The 18,153-nt window shown below is 36.9% G+C and overlaps 1 protein-coding gene across 1 annotated transcript in view; it reads left to right on the forward strand.

Moving 5' to 3' along the window:
• YWHAQ (tyrosine 3-monooxygenase/tryptophan 5-monooxygenase activation protein theta) overlaps window positions 1–17,489 on the forward strand; it is a 30,257-nt gene extending 12,768 nt beyond the window's left edge. Inside the window, exons 3-6 of the mRNA XM_059942235.1 lie at window positions 12,723–12,846; window positions 14,848–15,011; window positions 15,656–15,751; window positions 17,338–17,489. Of these exons, the coding sequence (XP_059798218.1) occupies window positions 12,723–12,846; window positions 14,848–15,011; window positions 15,656–15,751; window positions 17,338–17,397 (444 nt within the window). The 3' untranslated portion in view covers window positions 17,398–17,489. The remainder of the gene's footprint in view (window positions 1–12,722; window positions 12,847–14,847; window positions 15,012–15,655; window positions 15,752–17,337) is intronic.
• Window positions 17,490–18,153: the final 664 nt, after the last annotated feature.

Here is an 18,153-nt window from a genome sequence, read left to right on the forward strand (position 1 = left end):
GGGTTGGGAACTTTGAGCAGAAGGGATAACATTCGTATCTTGCTGTTGTGGCGACTCAGTATCCAGCTGCTAAAATGTGGAGATAACAGCAGGTCAGAGACAAAGGACTGGACATTACATTTGTTTCTAAGAATATCTGGAATTGGCTCGGCTGCCTTGGGTGAAGTAAGGGGACAAAGAGCATGATTTTCTTTAATATTGACAGATTGCGATTTACACGAACCTTATTATTTGTCAGAGGCTAAACTCTTTCTGTTACGTGTCTTCACCACTGCCGTCATAACAGCTCTGTAGCTGTGTTGGAAGATGGCAGGAACATTCTTATACAAGAGAGCATTTTTATTGTTTTTAAGTGCTGATTGTTTAGGAGAGGAGAGAGGGGTGTACTATGCTCACAAAAGGGCCCCTAAAAGGCACCACAGTGCCACAGTAGATGTTGATAGCAGTAGTACTGTCATTGGTGATCATTTCGCCTGGGTCATGGGGTGGTGGTGGCTAGACATCTTATAGACCAGGAGAAAGAGTTTGGAAATAATTGGGGACAGGGACATAGATCAAAGCTTTTTCTCTTTTTGTTGAGAACTTTGAATTCTTTTTATCTGTTTCCTCCCCTTCCCCTTTGCCTTTTTATCTTCTGGGTTTTAGCTCCGTATTTCCTTTTGCCCACAAAAGTAATTAACCGCTTGATTGCATGGACTACTCTGGCTTATTTTACTTTCACTGTAACTACAGTAGCACATATCATATCCCTTTGGATCTGAGGAATCCATATTAATTTCTCTGACCACGGTGACAGTTCATCGTGTCACATTAGTTCCTATTAATTTTATTAATTTGACACGTATTTCAGGCAATGTTGGATTTTAGGTCTTTTGTTACTTTTAGAATCATATCTCAAAAGTTTGAACACTTTTTATACGAGGTGGTTTTTAGTCTACACCCTTTCTCCCAGGAAGGCATGTTCACATTCATGAATGTTCCAGAGCTGTTTAAATTTTAGTAAATAGAAATTGGAGATATAAAGAACTTGGTAACACTTTTTCACAGATTTCTGTCCCTCAAATCAGGGTAAGGCAGAATTGTCTGTCTGTCTGTCTGTCAGGGTACCAGATGAGTAACACAGTAGTGTACACTTATGGTCCAGGGTTTGTCTCCTTGGATTTAGGGCCTCCAAATCCACTTCGCTGGCACACTGAGAGGGGGAACTACAGGAGTTACAAATCAGGCAATCATTGTCTAGCTGTGTTTATTGCTTGAAGGCAGATTTACTGGAGGGACCAAATTAGCATTAGAAGGTTGTTTGATGAGCATAGAAACCAACTAGAGGCAGTAGGTGGATGATCTTAATGACTAGTTACTATCAACACTGCTGTATCCGGCCTCACTCTTGGAAGACTGTTCATAGACCCAAGTACCGTCTTCTCTGAATAGTGCTGTAGATACTAGCAGTGTTTGCTTTTTCATTAACACCCCCCATACCTGCTGTATTCCCATCACCTAATAATGAGTGTTTTGCTTCTTAGCGCACCACTTTAAGTATTGATATTTGGGAGGCACCTCGTTGTTGCTCCATGCTCTTCCTGCTGGTGCAGGAATGGTAACAGTAGAAATAAGTGTGGATGTCAGTCAGTTGAGACAGTGCTTCCCAACTCCTCTGTCTTGTGACACACACAGAATAACCATATTTGTGTGACACACTTGGGAAAATGGATTTCTTCTCCAGCTTCATTCACACTGCTGCTCTGATGGCTGAGGGGATCAGTACTTCTTTATCACTTATATTAGTTGAAAGCTCTAGGTTTAGAGTCTAATCCTGAAGGACCATGAGTGCTAGGCTTTAAGTTTATTCTTTAACAGCCATTGGGATTTTTTTTTTTTAATTTTATTTATTTATTTATTTTTGGCTGTGTTGGGTCTTCGTTTCTGTGCGAGGGTTTTCTCTAGTTGTGGCAAGTGGGGGCCACTCTTCATCGCGGTGCGCGGGCCTCTCATGATCGCGGCCTCTCTTGTTGCGGAGCACAGGCTCCAGACGCGCAGGCTCAGCAATTGTGGCTCACGGGCCCAGTTGCTCCGTGGCATGTGGGATCTTCCCAGACCAGGGCTCGAACCTGTGTCCCCTGCATTGGCAGGCAGACTCTCAACCACTGCGCCACCAGGGAAGCCCCATTGGGATTTTTTGAGCAGGGGATTAACATGTCCAGAATTTATGGTTAATCTTGTAGCAAGATGTAAAATGGATTAGAGAAAGAAGAAACCCTAAAACCTGGTAGATCAGTTAGGTTATTGGATTAGTTGAAGTGAAATGATATGGTTAATTCTGGGTAATAGAAATAGGAATGAGACTGAAAGGATAGATCAGAATACTAGTACAGAGGTACAATCAGTAGGGCTTAACAACTGGTGGTAGGGTGGGAAATGGAGAGTGAAAAGTCAAAGGTTGCGGTGATGAGGCTGGGTGGCTAGGAGGTAGGAAGATTGTGAGATAATTAGTAGAAATAAGCAATATAAATATAGAAACAGGTTTGGAAATAAATTTTTTCCTGTTTAAGGCATATTGAGGTCTAGTGGCTATTCATATTTCAAAATGTATACGAATACTTAGCCGTGTCACACTACGGAGAAGTTGGGATTGTGGATGGGGTAGTGGCAGGGGTTACATTACCTCCGTGAGTTTATTGCAATTTATATAGTATGACCTTCAGCCTTTTTAACTCAAACACACCAGAATTGAGCTATTTTTTGGGGATAGATCCACAATAATCAAGCTCATGTGACTGATATATAAAACCAAGAATATTAGTTTATTCATTTACAGTGAGGAATAACTAGCACAGAGATTGAAGTACTTGTGTTGGCGTGACCAGTAAGTTCTCATTCAGGAGGCAGGTAGACTCACATAGGAATCAACTCATAATGAGGGAGTTGTTTAGTAAATGTGGCATTATAACAAGAGAAGTGGATGGCTTTTCAGATGTTTAATGGCCGTCATCTCCAGGGTAGGGCATGGATGGATCAGTGGATTGATTGACTGTGAGTCACACTCCCCTAGACTATACAGTTATCCCTTAGTATCCAAGGGGGAATGATTCCAGGAGCCCCACGAATACCAAAATCTGCAGATGCTCAGGTCCCTTCCATAAAATGATGTAGTACAGTCAATAGGGTTGGCCCTCCATATAAGCAACTTCCTGATTATGACTATATATTGGATCCTTTTTCTTCAATGTCTGTAACCCTTTTCTGTTTCCATGCCTCTGAGCGCTGTTCTTTCTAATTGACTCATCCTTATTTGTGAAGTAGATTTACTTTACATACTGTCGGATTACAGTCAGGTCTTGCATTCCTATTAATTTGCTATACAAATATATATATATATATATATATATATATATATATATGTATTCTAGGCAAAATAAAGTCTTTTCCTTCAGTGGTTTATAGTTAAGAGTGGGGAGATGTGTGTTCCCAAAGTATACTCTGCTTCTTCGAGAAGGTTTCCAAAGTCTTGACTTGGAAAAAATTACATCCACAGGCTTGGGTGACTGTAAATATGGGGGACCAGGGGAGTGAGGCCAAAGAAGCATTAGGATAACACCCAGGTTTCTAACTAGGGCAACTGAGGGCTTTTCTTTCCTAAGACAGAAAATTGAGTAGGGGAGGAGAATCAACAGCAGATTGTATTAGGAAGGCAAATTTAATATGTTTTAGATGAGTAAGGTTTAAAGGGCCAGTGGCCCATCCAGGTGTCAATAAATATAAATAGAAGCACCTTGCCTGGTGCTTAAGAGAAAGACTTGTGTTGTGGTGCGTGGTGATGGAGGTTTGTGTACCAAGCAGTGTTCTAAGTAATTTGTATTGAGTCTTTCAGTCTTCACATCAGGCTGCTGAGAAGTACAGATTGTCATTAACTCTATTTAACAGTAAACTGAGGTATGAGCTGCAAAAGTAAATTGCCCAGCCAGGTAAAGGGCAGATTTGTGAGTAATCAGCATGTAGATAATTGGCTAAAGTCCTGACAATAAATATCTAAAATGAACCCACATCTTGTCAGTTACCTTAAAATGGATAGTGAGCTGTTGAAGTAGTTGAGATCCATGATTATTCTAATGAAACATTTCCTCCTAGTAGCAGATTGTATTATCATAGTTAATTGTCAGATTTTAGAGAGTGTAGTCTCTTAAAGGCAGACACTTGTTGGATAAAGAAGGGGGGCAGGGAGCACATTAACTATCCTTGAAAATTTAGATAATCCTCTAAAAGAGGGTAGGAAAACACGTGTCCTTTACTAGCCAACTCAATCCTTTGCACATACTTAATACGAAAGAACTTTTGTCCTTTTAAATAATCTGAAATACTATGCTCTGCAAACATGAAGTATCACACATGTATTGTTATTCAGCATCTTGTAATAATTCTGTGTTGTTACAGTTTTGGAAAAGTTGTTTTCATTATTATGACCAGGAATTTTCCACTTACTCAGTATTGTAGTTGCTGTAATTATTCTACTTGGTGACTTCTCTTTTATTCCATTACTTCTTCCTTCCCAACTCTAAAAAGGTTCTTCCAGTAAAGATCTGAGTGAGAACTTCTGTCTTTGTCTGGAAATGTCTTTGTTTTGCTCCTGCTTCTTATGTGGTACTTTAATTGGTTTTGGAATTCTAGCTGACAGTTGTTTTTCTCCTCACTTTGAAGATACTTGATTGTTTTCTGATGAAAAATCAACTGTCAGTCTTACTCTTGTTTCTTCCTTTATATGTAACGTGTCATTTCTCTGGTTGCTTTTAAGAATTTTCTTGTCTTTGACATTCTGCAGTTTTGCCATGATGGTCTGGGTATGAATTTATTTTTATTTTATTTTGCTTGGGATTTAGTGTGCTTTTCCACCTTGAAGATTATTTATATTCGTAACTGGGAGAATCTCAGCTATTATCTCTACATAACATCTCTTCCTCATTCTTTCTGTTTTCTCCTGGGATTCCTGTTGCATATTACCTTAGACATCATATCTTAGACATCTCTTTCTATTTGCATCTTTTGACTTATCCACACTTGTTTCATCTTTTTAGTTCTGTGTGTTCTGTGGCGTTTCCTCAAATATGCCTTCTGTTTTACTTTTTTTTGTTTTTATTTTTCTTTTAATTCTAAAAGCTCTCTCCCCCACCTCCAAGCTACTTTTTCTTAATTCATTGTATATCCTATTCTTTGTCTTGACTTCTGTTTTGGGTTGTTTTAATCAAGAAAATTTTCAAACTTAACAAAAATAAAGAATGCTGTAATAACCCCCCATGTACCCATTACCCTGCTCTAGCAATTATGAATTTTTTGTTTATATCCCCAACACACACACACCCATTATTTTGAAGCCAGTCCTGGGCGTCATCCACTTAATCCGTAAATATTAAAATATATATCTTTAAAGGATTCTTTAAAAGAGTCTTTAGACATTTTTAATATACTTATGTTTTATTACACGCTGTTTCATTTTTTAAGCTCTTGGGTACTAACCATCTGTTTGTCTGCTGATCCCTCATTATGGTGGATCTGTCCCTTGATTAGTTTTGTTACTTTTAAGAATTCAGATGTAGTTTTTCCTGTGGAACTTGTGTGTGTGTGCCTTGGATTATGGAAGTGGTTTTGATGATTTGTTTCTGCTGGGCACACTAAGCCTCGGCCCACACTAAGCCTCGGCCCACAGATTTTCAGCTCGCGGACTCACACATCATGTATGAAATAAAAATTTGAAGAGCACCTGCACAGAACATGTGTTTGGGTTTCAGTTTTTCATGGGGGACGACACCCACATCCACCCACACCCCCAAAAGCCCAGGAAATAGCTTTCTTGCTACTTCTCAGCAGTGATAGACACCGTTTTTCTAGGGTCCTTACCCCCTACACATCACTGTCATTGTGTTGTAAATTTTTACTTTTTTGCTCTAACTTCATTTCCTCTTCCTATCTAGCACTTGAATATCTCCCTTCCTTCCTTTGGAGCTTTGCTGTAATTTTTTCTTCTGTTTTATCTGTTTCTGTTTAGCATTTTGATTATTTTTAGAAGGGAAAGTCTGCTTGGTCTTACCGTATTGCCACAACCAGAAATCATGTTTCTACCCATCTATTTTAAGGTGAAGAGTCATAAATTTCTTAAATACTCCATACAAGAGTGAGTTAGAGGGGGGTGTGTGTGTGTGTTTTAATCTGATACACTGCTATTCAGGTAGCATTTAATATGTGTTAGCATTTCATCTGGTGAGGTGGACAATACCTAAAAACACATTCAGACTTGTATTTCAATTAGAAGTCTTCTGTTTGTGTATTTGTGCTAAAATCAAATAGTTACATTAACTTGTGCTTCTCACATTTGTCAGAAACGTTGGTAATATTAGATCTGATTTAATATAACAGAAAAATATTAATAAATGCAGTTTTGCTGCCAAACAGAGTCTTTATTGTTTAATATTTATTTATTTAATTTACTTATTTACTTGGCTGCACCGGGTCTTAGTTGTGGCACGTGGGATCTTTAGTTTCGGCATGCACATGGGATCTAGTTCCCTGACCAGGGATCGAACCCGGGCCCCCTGCATTGGGAGCTCGGAGTCGTAACCACTGTGCCACCAGGGAAGTCCCAGACAGAATCTTTAAGTACATGAAGTTATATGAGATACATCTGGAAAATGGACTAATATCATTAACATATATCCCTACATATCAGTAAGGGAAAAAACTCACTGGGAAAATGGCAAAGGATATAACCATACTGTTTAAAGAAAACTGCAAATAAAACTATAGTAAGATGTTTTTCCTTATTGAATTGGAAAAGATAAAAAATGATAATACCTTGGGCTCAGAAGGATGTTGAGAAATTAGAACACTTACACATTGCTAGTGGGGATGTAAATTGAAATTGCCCTGAGGAAGGACAGTTAAACATCTGTCTTCCAAGGATCGAAGGTACATTTGGCACATTGTTGGAAAGAGCAACAGATTTGAAGCAACTAAAATGTTCATCAGAGGAAACTAAATAATTATGGTATGCCCATACAGTGGACATATATAATACTGTTCAGTGTTCTATAGCATGAGGCAGTTATAAACATGAATATGGAATGATCTCAGAGGGATTATTGCATGGAAAAGGCAAGGTGTAGAACAATGTATGTAGTACGCTAACATGAGGGAGGGGGAACGTACATGCATTTTAAATGTTTAAAATATCTGGAAGAACTTACAAGAAACTGGTGATGATGGTTACCTTGGGAGGGGAAGAACTGGCCGGCTCAGGATCCAAGGAAGGGAGAGAAACTTTATTTTTCACTTTTGAGTTTTAGGTGATGGACAGTATTACGTATTATTTTAATGGAAACCAGAGTCTCATTGTGTGTGAATATACAAGTAAGGGAAGAAGAATCCTGTGAGGTTGAATTTGAATTCTGGATATATCAGTATGAGATGATGATTTTTCAAAAAAAAAAAATTTGCTGAAGGAGTGAAACAACAGAATGGGGGAGACTTCTTTTTTCCTTATTTAGAAATTTTAGAGTGGTAGTTAATTAACTTGTACATTATTACTTTGATAAAAATAAAGAATTACAAAAACAAATAATTCAAGAAAAGCCCTGTGCCATCTTAAGCCCTGTAATACGTGTGAAATTATCTTGCTGTTGCATCCATTTCAGTATGTTACCATGTCATGGTTAATGTTCATTTGACAAATAATGAGTCTTGCTCTATGGTAGGCACTGTGCTAAATACTTAACATACCATATACAGAATTTTGTGAATGAGAAATATTAAGGAAACATTTTTATCTAGAAGTTGCGCTGCTTAACAGGTTGCTCCTTTGATTTAATACCTTAGAATTAGCATAGATTATTAAAACTAGAAAATATTTTGATTATTTTATAGAAGAAATTAAACTAAGGAACTTGCTCTAGATGGAGACTCTAGAACCAGATGTTTGGTCCAGCATTCATTCCACTGAGGTTCAATTGTGAAATTTGGTTCCTTTTTAAAAATGTACTTTTGCTGGTTTGGAAAGTTTTTTTCTACTTATTTCTTTTCGTTTTAAAAAGATTTTACTGTCTTCAGTGACTTTCTACCTGTTTTGCAATTGTGCCTTTTCCTATGCCATGGGCGCTCTGTGCCTTGGAATGTTTTCTTCCTCCATGCTTTCTGCCTGTTTGTAAAATGCAATAGAATTTTCTGGATGAAATATGACTTTCTTCTTGAGTATTGAATTTTTCTTTGATTTTGGTCTCTTGGAGTTAAAACCTAATTAAGAGATAGTTATTGTCTAGAGACTTTATTCTTCCTACATGTCAGTGGTTCTTTGTACTATATATAATACTTGAAGTTGGGATGTTAGAAAAATTTAGCTCTTACCATTAGATAAATGTTCCATTTGTTGAATAGTTATGTTACCCTATATACTATATTAATTCATTTTTTAATATAAATTTATTTATGTATGTATGTATGTATGTATGTCTGCGTTGGGTCCTCGTTGCTGCGTGCAGGCTTTCTCTAGTTGTGGTGAGCGGGGGCTGTTCTTCGTTGAGGTGCACAGGCTTCTGATTGCAGTGGCTTCTCCTGTGGCGGAGCACGGGCTCTAGGCACCTGGGCTTCAGTAGTTGTGGCTCGCGGGCTCTAGAGCAGAGGCTCAATGGTTGTGGTGCGCGGGCTTAGTTGCTCCGTGGCATGTGGGAACTTCCGGGACCAGGGCTTGAATCCGTGTCCCCTGCATTGACAGGCGGATTGTCAACCACTGTGCCACCAGGGAAGTCCCTATATTAATTCTTCTGTTTGCTTTACTAATTAAATAACTTAAGGCCAAAGCCTTATCTCTCATAGATATGCTCCATTATTTTATAGGTTAGTACTAAGAATGCTAGCTTTATTTTCAGATTCTAGCCCCATTTAATTAATTATATGACTTTGTGTAAGTTTCTTGATTCCTAGGTGATTTTATTCACTTGTAAAATTATCATAATGGTTCTTATGTGCAAATAATACATGCAAGAGTGGTTAGAATAGGGCGTGGCACATATTGAACACTTAAATATTTGTTGAATGAGTAATGTAATCTTTTATGGGAACGTGTGCTGATTAAACAGATAAAAATATACAGATAGTGACTAGTATATGTGCCATAAAGTTAGAGATTGAACATGTTAATAGTGTTTTATTTAATGAATTTCAATAAGCTGATAGAGAGGAAATTGAAAATCCTTAGGACATTTTTTGTTTCCTGTTGATTATTTTGTTTGTATTTCAAGGCTCTTCATCAGTTACCTGCTCTCTTAAAAAAAATCAGTTTGGAAAAAAAAATCAGTTTGGTATGTAAAGAATAAGCTATATAATGAGGAAGAAGAGCAGCTTATTTTGTCTATAAAACAAATCACTTATAAATGAATTTAAGATAAAAGTATTAGTTTTTTGGATGCCACACACGGACTATTACCACTGAAGCCAAATTAGTTGTTTTGGAAAAGCTATTGAAGTGATGGTAGGATTATTGTATGTAAACATAATTCACTCCTAGAGATAGAGTTAGTACTGGAGTTTTGTTATTCTTCCTAACCTTTTCTCTAAGGTTTGGGATTGAAGAAGAATAATTACTATGCTAAATTTGCATCACTGTTATTTCTCACAATTTCATTTCTTGCGTAGTTCTTTACTGCTTTTATGATGTAATCCTCTTTATTGTTATTCCCATCATATTTTTCTGAGATTAAGCTTATTCTGAGGTCCTTTAGCATCTCCTAAAACGACCTGTACCATAATAACTTATATTTTTTCCTCTGACTTTGCTTGTATTTGAGTTTCTTTGGTCTAGAATGTTTTGTTACTAGTGCATCTTGTAATTTTGGGTAGTAAGTGCACTGACTTCACAGATCTCTCAGATTCTCAAAAAGGAATGTACTTCTTGCATTCTGCCTCTCAATCAGGTAACACTCAACACTGAAGGTAGCCCCAATCTTAGTTCTCCAAGCCTCCCAGGATCATAAAATTTGCTGGTTGAAGCGTCACAAAGGGGATCTCCTGCTTAATTGACAAGAGTAATGTAAAGGGGGAATTAGTGGAGGAACTTTTAACTACATTAATGTTAAAAATTGATTCCCTTCCTCTCCTGACTGCTTCTTACCAATGACCTTATCTGGGAAGATTTTCTTATTCCAGGGAGCTGCTTGTCATTTTGGTTTTTACTCTCTGACCTGTATTGAGTCTTTTTTATAATTTAATTTTTTTAACAAAAAATTGTACACCTAGGCTCTATATACCTTAAGTATTTATAGCCTTTATTCTATGTGGTATTAATATTTAATAACTGGTATTGATAATACCTGATATAGCCGTAAATCGTTTTGGTAAGACATGAAGCAGAATCCATTGTCTTTTAATTGGGCTAAAATCTACATCGCTACTACTGATAGCACATGGAAAGACAGAATTATTCTGTACCTGTTGTTTCCTTCACAGAGAGCTAGTGGCATCTGACAAAGAACCATGATACCTGGCTGAAACTCCAGGATGGAAGTAATGCACAAGTCACTTTATAAAAGCCAACACTGTAAATCGTACGTAATGGCTATATGCAAACTAGTGATCAAAGTTAATAATTTTAGAAGGGAAAAGTTTACAGTTAGCTTATAAGTTGGCTGTGTAAACTGATGCAGTAGCTGTTTAGCAGCTTTCCAAATCCTTGGAAGTCCAGCGTGCCAGTCAGAGAGTCCTCATGAGCATTCCCACATCTGGCTCAAGTGACTTAGGGGGGATGAGAGCTAGAATCACATTCCTCTCCTCTCCCCAAGTCCTCATTCTAGTCAGTCAGACTTTTCTCAGCCCCTGCTACCACATTTCTGCCACATTTAATCACAAAGTACTAGGTCTTAAATGTTCCAAGTGGCTTTTTTTTTTTTTTTAATTGTAAATACTGTCTTTACCAGAGCTGGCACTGTTTTGGAGATCCTCTGTGAGATCTCATCTTAACTGCCTGACTTACTTGCGAGAAAAAGAAAAGTGGGAGGCACTTCATCTTACATTGTAGTTCCTTAGTTTGAATATAAGCAGAGGTGTTGGTTCCCACAGTATAAATACTGTGTTTGCATTATTTGATACTGCTTCTCAGAATCTACTCTTGTTTAAAATTTTTTTTTTTTTAAGATAGAGATGACTGAGTCAGATTGACATTTAGAAGCTTAGTGAACGTTTTTGTGGCTGTCTCACCATTGCCCCCCCTTCCTCCCCAAAAACCCCCTAAATTCAGGTGTTCCATAGAAATAGTTTTAAAATTGGAAGTCATCCATGATATGTAAAAATGGTATTAGAGGAAAAATTTTAAGTAGTGTGATTTTGTAAGATTCTGGGAAAGAGTTTTTCTCAAGTTTATTTTAATAAATAACTATTAAAATTGTATTGGTGATGTTGAGCAGGAGAAATTCTTACAATATGATCCTGCCACTTTTATAACGTATAAATTTCTGGGGCTTCATTAGGTAATTTTATTGTAATACTAAGTTTAACTTCCCCTGAGCTTCAGACCCTTTTAAAATATATTTTTTTAACCTAAACGTATTTTTCATTAAATTTAAGGATTTAAAATGTTTCTCTGTTTATTTTCTTTAAAATAATATGCATATAATCATTGCGTTTTGTTTAGGCTCTTTTTATTCAGATAAACAGCAAGAAAGCTCTTGAGTTAAAACTACATTTTCTAAACCATCTTTTACTTCTTTAGTATCTATTTGTTGATTTTACTCCCCCCAAATTTTATTCACCATAATATTTTTTATTACAAGAAGATTTTTAAATTACTTAGCATCAGGTAAAATTGATAATCCAAGAAGGTGTCTACCATATTCATTTTTTTGTGACTTTTTAATACTCCTGGGCACACCTTGTACAAATACCTCAGTTTGAGAGGCACTAGCTCATTGGATCAAGCGGACATTTCTTGGTATGAAATGAGGGATAAAAGACATACTTAAATACTAACCCAATTTTTAAAAATAGTTGTATTTGATAGACATGACTGTCACATTGCTAGGTAAGTTTTTAGACCACTTACTCTCAACCCCTAGACTCACCCTTTTTTTGGCTGAGCGCTGGTTGCAGAGGACACAGAGTAGCCCTGCTCTGGGCCATGACGGCTTACTTGTTCTGTGATTATACTCTTCTTCATACTTGATGGCTTAAACATTTTACTTCCCCTCCCTAAAATGATTGCACATCCTCGTTTCCTAACTGCTGCATTCCTTCTGTTCCTTCTTGACAAGGCAAATATCCCTTCCCCAGGGAAGCCTGTCTTTACAGTGATCATCACCAGCAGAGCCAGACATTCCCTCTCTGTGCTTCCGTAGCCCCTTATTCACATATCTGTACTGTTAATGGTATACTTACCTCTCATTAGACTGTGAACTCTTTGAGGGCAAGGACTTTGTTTCCCCTCTGGTCAAATACAGTGCCTAGCACCTAGCTGGTATCAGGAAATGCTTGCTTCAGTGAATGGATGAGTGGGCAGACAGGCTCTTTCTAATTAGTGTTTGATCTAATATAGCTTTGCCATTAGGAAGTATGACTTGCTGTGACCCCAGAGCGTTCAGCTGATGGCGGCCACCTGACCCCTGCTCTCTAGCCACGCCTCCAGTCCAAGGTGGTACCGTGTGGAGCTCCTGTGGCAGTTGTGTTTGCTAGTACCTAATGTTTTAACTTATTTCTTTCAGGAATTGTTGGATAAGTATTTAATAGCCAATGCAACTAATCCAGAGAGTAAGGTCTTCTATCTGAAGATGAAGGGGGATTACTTCCGGTACCTTGCTGAAGTTGCTTGTGGTGATGATCGGAAACGTAAGTGTATTTGGTTTATGGGTAAAGTTACAATATAAAAGAGAGGGAGGATAAATTTATAATGTTACCTTACGTTCTCAAAAAACGAAAACATAGTTATGACTTTACATTATGTGCTCTTTATGAAAAATTAAACTCATAAACTCTCTGATTATAACCTGATAAGATATTATTAAAAACAGGCTTAATCTTTTAGGCTTTAGAAATTGGTTCACCATATTTTTAGCCCCAGAGTTCTTTGCATATGCTTTGGGTGATTCTGTTGTGTCACATGGTCTTCAGCATCTTGTATCTTGAAACTTAAGATAACTGGAAATTACATATAGACTAGAAACAGGACATTGTACTTTTTCTACTTGACGTATTAATTTATTAATTACTACCTATTTTGAGGGATCATAACATTGGCTACTAATTACACATAACCAGATTTCTGAAGAGGAGAGGTGAGATGAGAGTATTATTGCTGGTATATAATTTATCACAGAAAACACAGCTATGGGGAAAAGAGTAACCTAATTTCCTAACTTGATTGTAAAACAGTCAAAGTAAATTTATTAGCAGTGAACTCGGTCTCCTGGAGTATTTGGTAGCTGAGTGTACGGTAGTATATTGTGTATGTGCCTGCTACTCAGTTTATGAAGCAAGTTCTGGGTAGAAGTATCACGTAAGTCCTTATTTTTTTTCCAGTAAGTTTATTATTTTCTTCCTCATTTTACCCTATCCTAAAAGGGCATGCCCCACAAACGGTTATTACAGCCTCCTCTTCCTCTCTCTCAGAGAGTTACTAAAAGTGAGACAGTTTTAGCATCCCCCAAATCAGTGTAATTTAAGATATAAAGAGAAAACTTTTGTACCTTGCTGTAATAGAATCTGTATACTAAACTGTTGTGTTATCAATATATAATTTCTGTTGCCATAATGATAAGCAAAATTGAATGTGACAGGTATTTGCACAGAACTGAACATTTAAACGTCAGCTAGTCAAGGGGATATCTTTGGGAGGTTGGGCCATAGCCCCAGCATTAATCTGATCTGACGCTTTCTGGCTCATTGGGATTTTCTCATCCTATACGTAGAACACTCCAGTAGTCTGGGATTTGTAAATAGTCTGTATTTACAGTCTAGATGCTGAGACGCTTTAGAACTCTCATTGTAATGCCTCCTTATGTGCTGGACACCAAGAGCTCCTTAGTTAAGTGTGAGGGCCATACCAGCTATGTTTAGATCAGTGAATGTACCATTGAAGAAGAAGAAGGAAAGGCACATATTTGGGCTTTAAAGGGATAACTTGATTTCTGTTAGGTCAGTCCTTCTAGAGCTATAATGGGCCCAATGGCCTCATTCGGAAAACCTAACCTTTTCAAAACATGATATAATCAGATTAGTGTTGGTAGTTCTTCCTGAACATTTTGTTCAGGAAGGTGACATTTTTATTAAGCCAGTAATCAAACTCTGGTCAGAGCAGATTTTGATCTATATATTGGTGCTTTTATATTGCGTTTCACATAATACATCTTGATACCGAGGGTCAGTATTATTTCTACGGATGAGTCACAAAAATAGAGATTTTGGTGGTGATGATCTTTGTAAAATGTTTCCATTATTGTGGGAAGGGATATTGCAGCTGATTTTTTTCAAGTTTTATTGCGATATTATTGACATATATCAAATTGTTTTTAATTGCTGCATTTTCAGGTAATAAAATTAGAAGACATGAAAGAAGAAAAGTGTTTTAGCCCCAGAGATGGAAAAACCTGATATACTGTCTCATGTCTTAATATTTTTTATTAAGCTGATTATAAACAAGCACCATTATAAACTAGGTTTTTAATAGCCCAGTACAGGATAATGTTTTTGGTTTGCTACTATGGTTTTAAACGAAGGCTACAGAGAGAAGTCTGGTTCTACCGAGTTAGTAGCATATGTTAAAGGTGTTACTGTATACTGGATGGATATTTTCAGTACCATGCTTTTTTATTTTATTTTTTCCCTTCACAGAAACGATAGATAATTCCCAAGGAGCTTACCAAGAGGCTTTTGATATAAGCAAGAAAGAGATGCAACCCACACACCCAATCCGCCTGGGGCTGGCTCTTAACTTTTCTGTATTTTACTATGAGATCCTTAATAACCCAGAACTTGCCTGCACACTGGCTAAAACGGTAAGATGTGTGTCCAGAAATACCCTCTTTAGGTTATTTGCGATAGCAAGCATGTTAATGTCTAGGTATTTTACTTGAATGTCCAGGGATGATTTCTACATTTATTTGGGTATCTCCTTTTTCTTACCATCATGACCACCTACCACTGTCCTTCTCAAGATCTTACTCTCCCAGCTATGGTTGTAAGCAGTAAGATCTGTCTAAAGAGCATATTGGTCAGAGTAATCAAAAAAGTATGAAAGAAATGTAAAGAATTGGAAAGTAATGCCTGCCAGGTTTGATCAGTAGAATCTCTGCATTCCTCAAAGTGTTTCAAAATGTAAGTGTTCAAAGGGGTTTTTGCAAATAAATACTAGTTCTTATTTGTAAAAAATATATTGGGCATAGCTGCCGTGCTGTCTGTCCTGTGAAAGAACTAAGAAATGCTTGTTTACTGATTAAGTACGTATAACTTTATAAGTTTTAGTCATCCTCAAAAATTCTTAAGCTGAGAATCCGAGGAAGTGATTTCATTCAGTTTTGTTTTAAGTGATAATAGAACATAAAGTGGATGTTCATCTATTTTATAAAAATGGTTTGCGACTATAGAGTATCAGTTTGTGTCGATGTAAATATTGTTTACCATGGATGTAAATATTTGTCAGGCTTTTGATGAGGCCATTGCAGAGCTTGATACACTGAATGAAGACTCATACAAAGACAGCACCCTCATCATGCAGTTGCTTAGAGACAACCTAACAGTGAGTTTTTCATTCTTTTCATTTTATTTCCTTTTCAGGAACAAAAGTATTAATATTTTATTCAGGCTCCCTGTGTTTTGGGGCAGCTATATTAGAGCTACACTTGCTCTTAGAAAATGAATATATAAAAATTACATAAAAATATTAAATACGTATTAGTATTTTGTATAGGACAACTGTTCTTTGTAGGCAGATTTTCAAGTTGAATAGGCATTTTATCAGACCTTCCTGAGAAAGTACTAAGATTTTAGGAACTCATAATATTAACATTATTGACTCTTTATTTCACTGGTATGAAGATGTTGATAAATTATGTTAATCTAGAGAGTTTGTCTTTTTTAATTTGTTTTTTCTTTTGTTTTTCTCCCTACCTCTTGTATAGACAGGGGATGGAGGAAAAAGTAATGGAGAAAAAAATACAGGTTGAGCTTTACTTAGCTTCTTTTGTAGGTTCAAGTAAATTGGATATGTCAGAATCTTAGACAAAATGTGGAAGAAACACACCTTTTAATATAAATGTAGTTCTCCCGCCCCCTCCCCCCCCCCCCCCCGTTTTGATGCTTCATCTTCTGCTAGATAAAAAAATTTTTAACATTAGCACCCTATCTGTTCAACTTTGCTGAACAGAGAAATTATGAAGACAGTTCATTCCCAGCCATTAGAAATCCCTCTGGTTGTGAGGTAACAATAGAAAAATGATCAGCATAAATAGCTTCTATAGAAGAAAAACAAACTGAGCAATTAACCTCTTTCCAGATGCACCGTGGAGCTATCTTGTAACTAGTTCTGTTTTGTTTTCTCTCTCCCAGAGACAGTTCTTTGGGAATATTTGTTTTGTTTGTTTGTTTTTATTTTAGTATCTTAATAATGACTTAAAGGTTAAGACTTCAGCTCTGCTAAAATTGCCACTAGTGTCTTGGTGCTGGTCTAATAGAAATCCGTTTTGTGAACTATTGTTATGCATAGGCAACAAATATTGACTATTCCCTTTTTCACTTCATTGTTCCATCCTAAAATTAGAAAGACTAACATCCTACCTAATTCAAGAACCGTATCTACATATCTTCATGCATACATGCTGCTTCCCTGTAACTTAACATCGTTCACTCCTGTTTAACTCTTTGCAGCATACAAAGTAAGCCTGCTTCTTTCTCTATATGATAGCCCTTCAAGTACTTGGCAATGGTGACTTTGACTATGGTCCCTGCCCAGCCCCAAAGAAAAATTTTTTTGGCCTTACTAATCTCATAAATTATATTTTAGTAGTGCTTTTAAAAAGAGCATTGGGCTGCCAGAAATTGAGAGAGCATTAAATTCTAAGGATGTTAGTTACCTTGTTTTTATCTGAGATTATAGTAAGCTTTGAAAACGTACTCAAATACTGTATATGTGTTTGTCATTTTGTAAATGCACAGTGAAAGGAATACAGGGGTACACTTTGGGAGGAGTTGATGAAATATAACTTCCAGTCTTAGTCATAATCTCTATTGTTTAATTTACTGCTCTAAGAATTACATTTTGATATTATAATAAGACTTGAAATAATTGATCTAGAAATAGTAACTTAATATGATTTTTTTTTCTAGTTATGGACATCAGACAGTGCAGGAGAAGAATGTGACGCGGCAGAAGGGGCAGAGAACTAAGTGCATACAGGGTGTCATCCTTCTTCCCCTCAAGAAACCTTTTTACTCATCTCCATTCCTTATTCCATTTGGATTTCCTATAGCAAAGAAACCCATTCATGTGTATGGAATCAACTGTTTATAGTCTTTTCACACTGCAGCTTTGGGAAAACTCCATTCCTTGATTTGTGTTTGTCTTGGCCTTCCTGGTGTGCAGTTACTGCTGTAGAAAAGTATTAATAGCTTCATTTCATATAAACATAAGTAACTTCCAAACACTTATGTAGAGGACTAAAAATGTATCTGGTATTTAAGTAATCTGAACCAGTTCTGCAAGTGACTGACTGTGTTTTGTATTACTGTGAAGATATGAAAATGTAGTTAATTACAATTTAAAGAGTGTTCTACATAACTTCTTAATTTCTACATTCCCTCCCTTACTCTTCTTCGGGGATTTTCTTTCAGTAAGCAACTTTTCCATCCTCTTAATATATTCCTTTTTGGTAGGAATCCAGAAGTGTTAGATTGAATGGAAAAGCATTTGACATTTTGAGGCTGGGGGTCACAAATTAAAATGCCTCCTGTATCATATATAATGGAGGTCTTGTGTATCTGTGACAACAGGGAGTTTCCTCATTCACTCTTCATTTGCTGCTGTTTAAGTTGACAACTTCCCTTCCCAATAAAAATTCACTTACACCTCCTGCCTTTGTAGTTCTGGTATTCACTTTACTATGTAATAGAAGTAGCATGTTGCTGCCAGAATACAAGCATTGC

Source organism: Balaenoptera ricei, chromosome 13 (genome assembly GCF_028023285.1).
Source record: "Balaenoptera ricei isolate mBalRic1 chromosome 13, mBalRic1.hap2, whole genome shotgun sequence".
Lineage (NCBI taxonomy): Eukaryota > Metazoa > Chordata > Mammalia > Artiodactyla > Balaenopteridae > Balaenoptera > Balaenoptera ricei.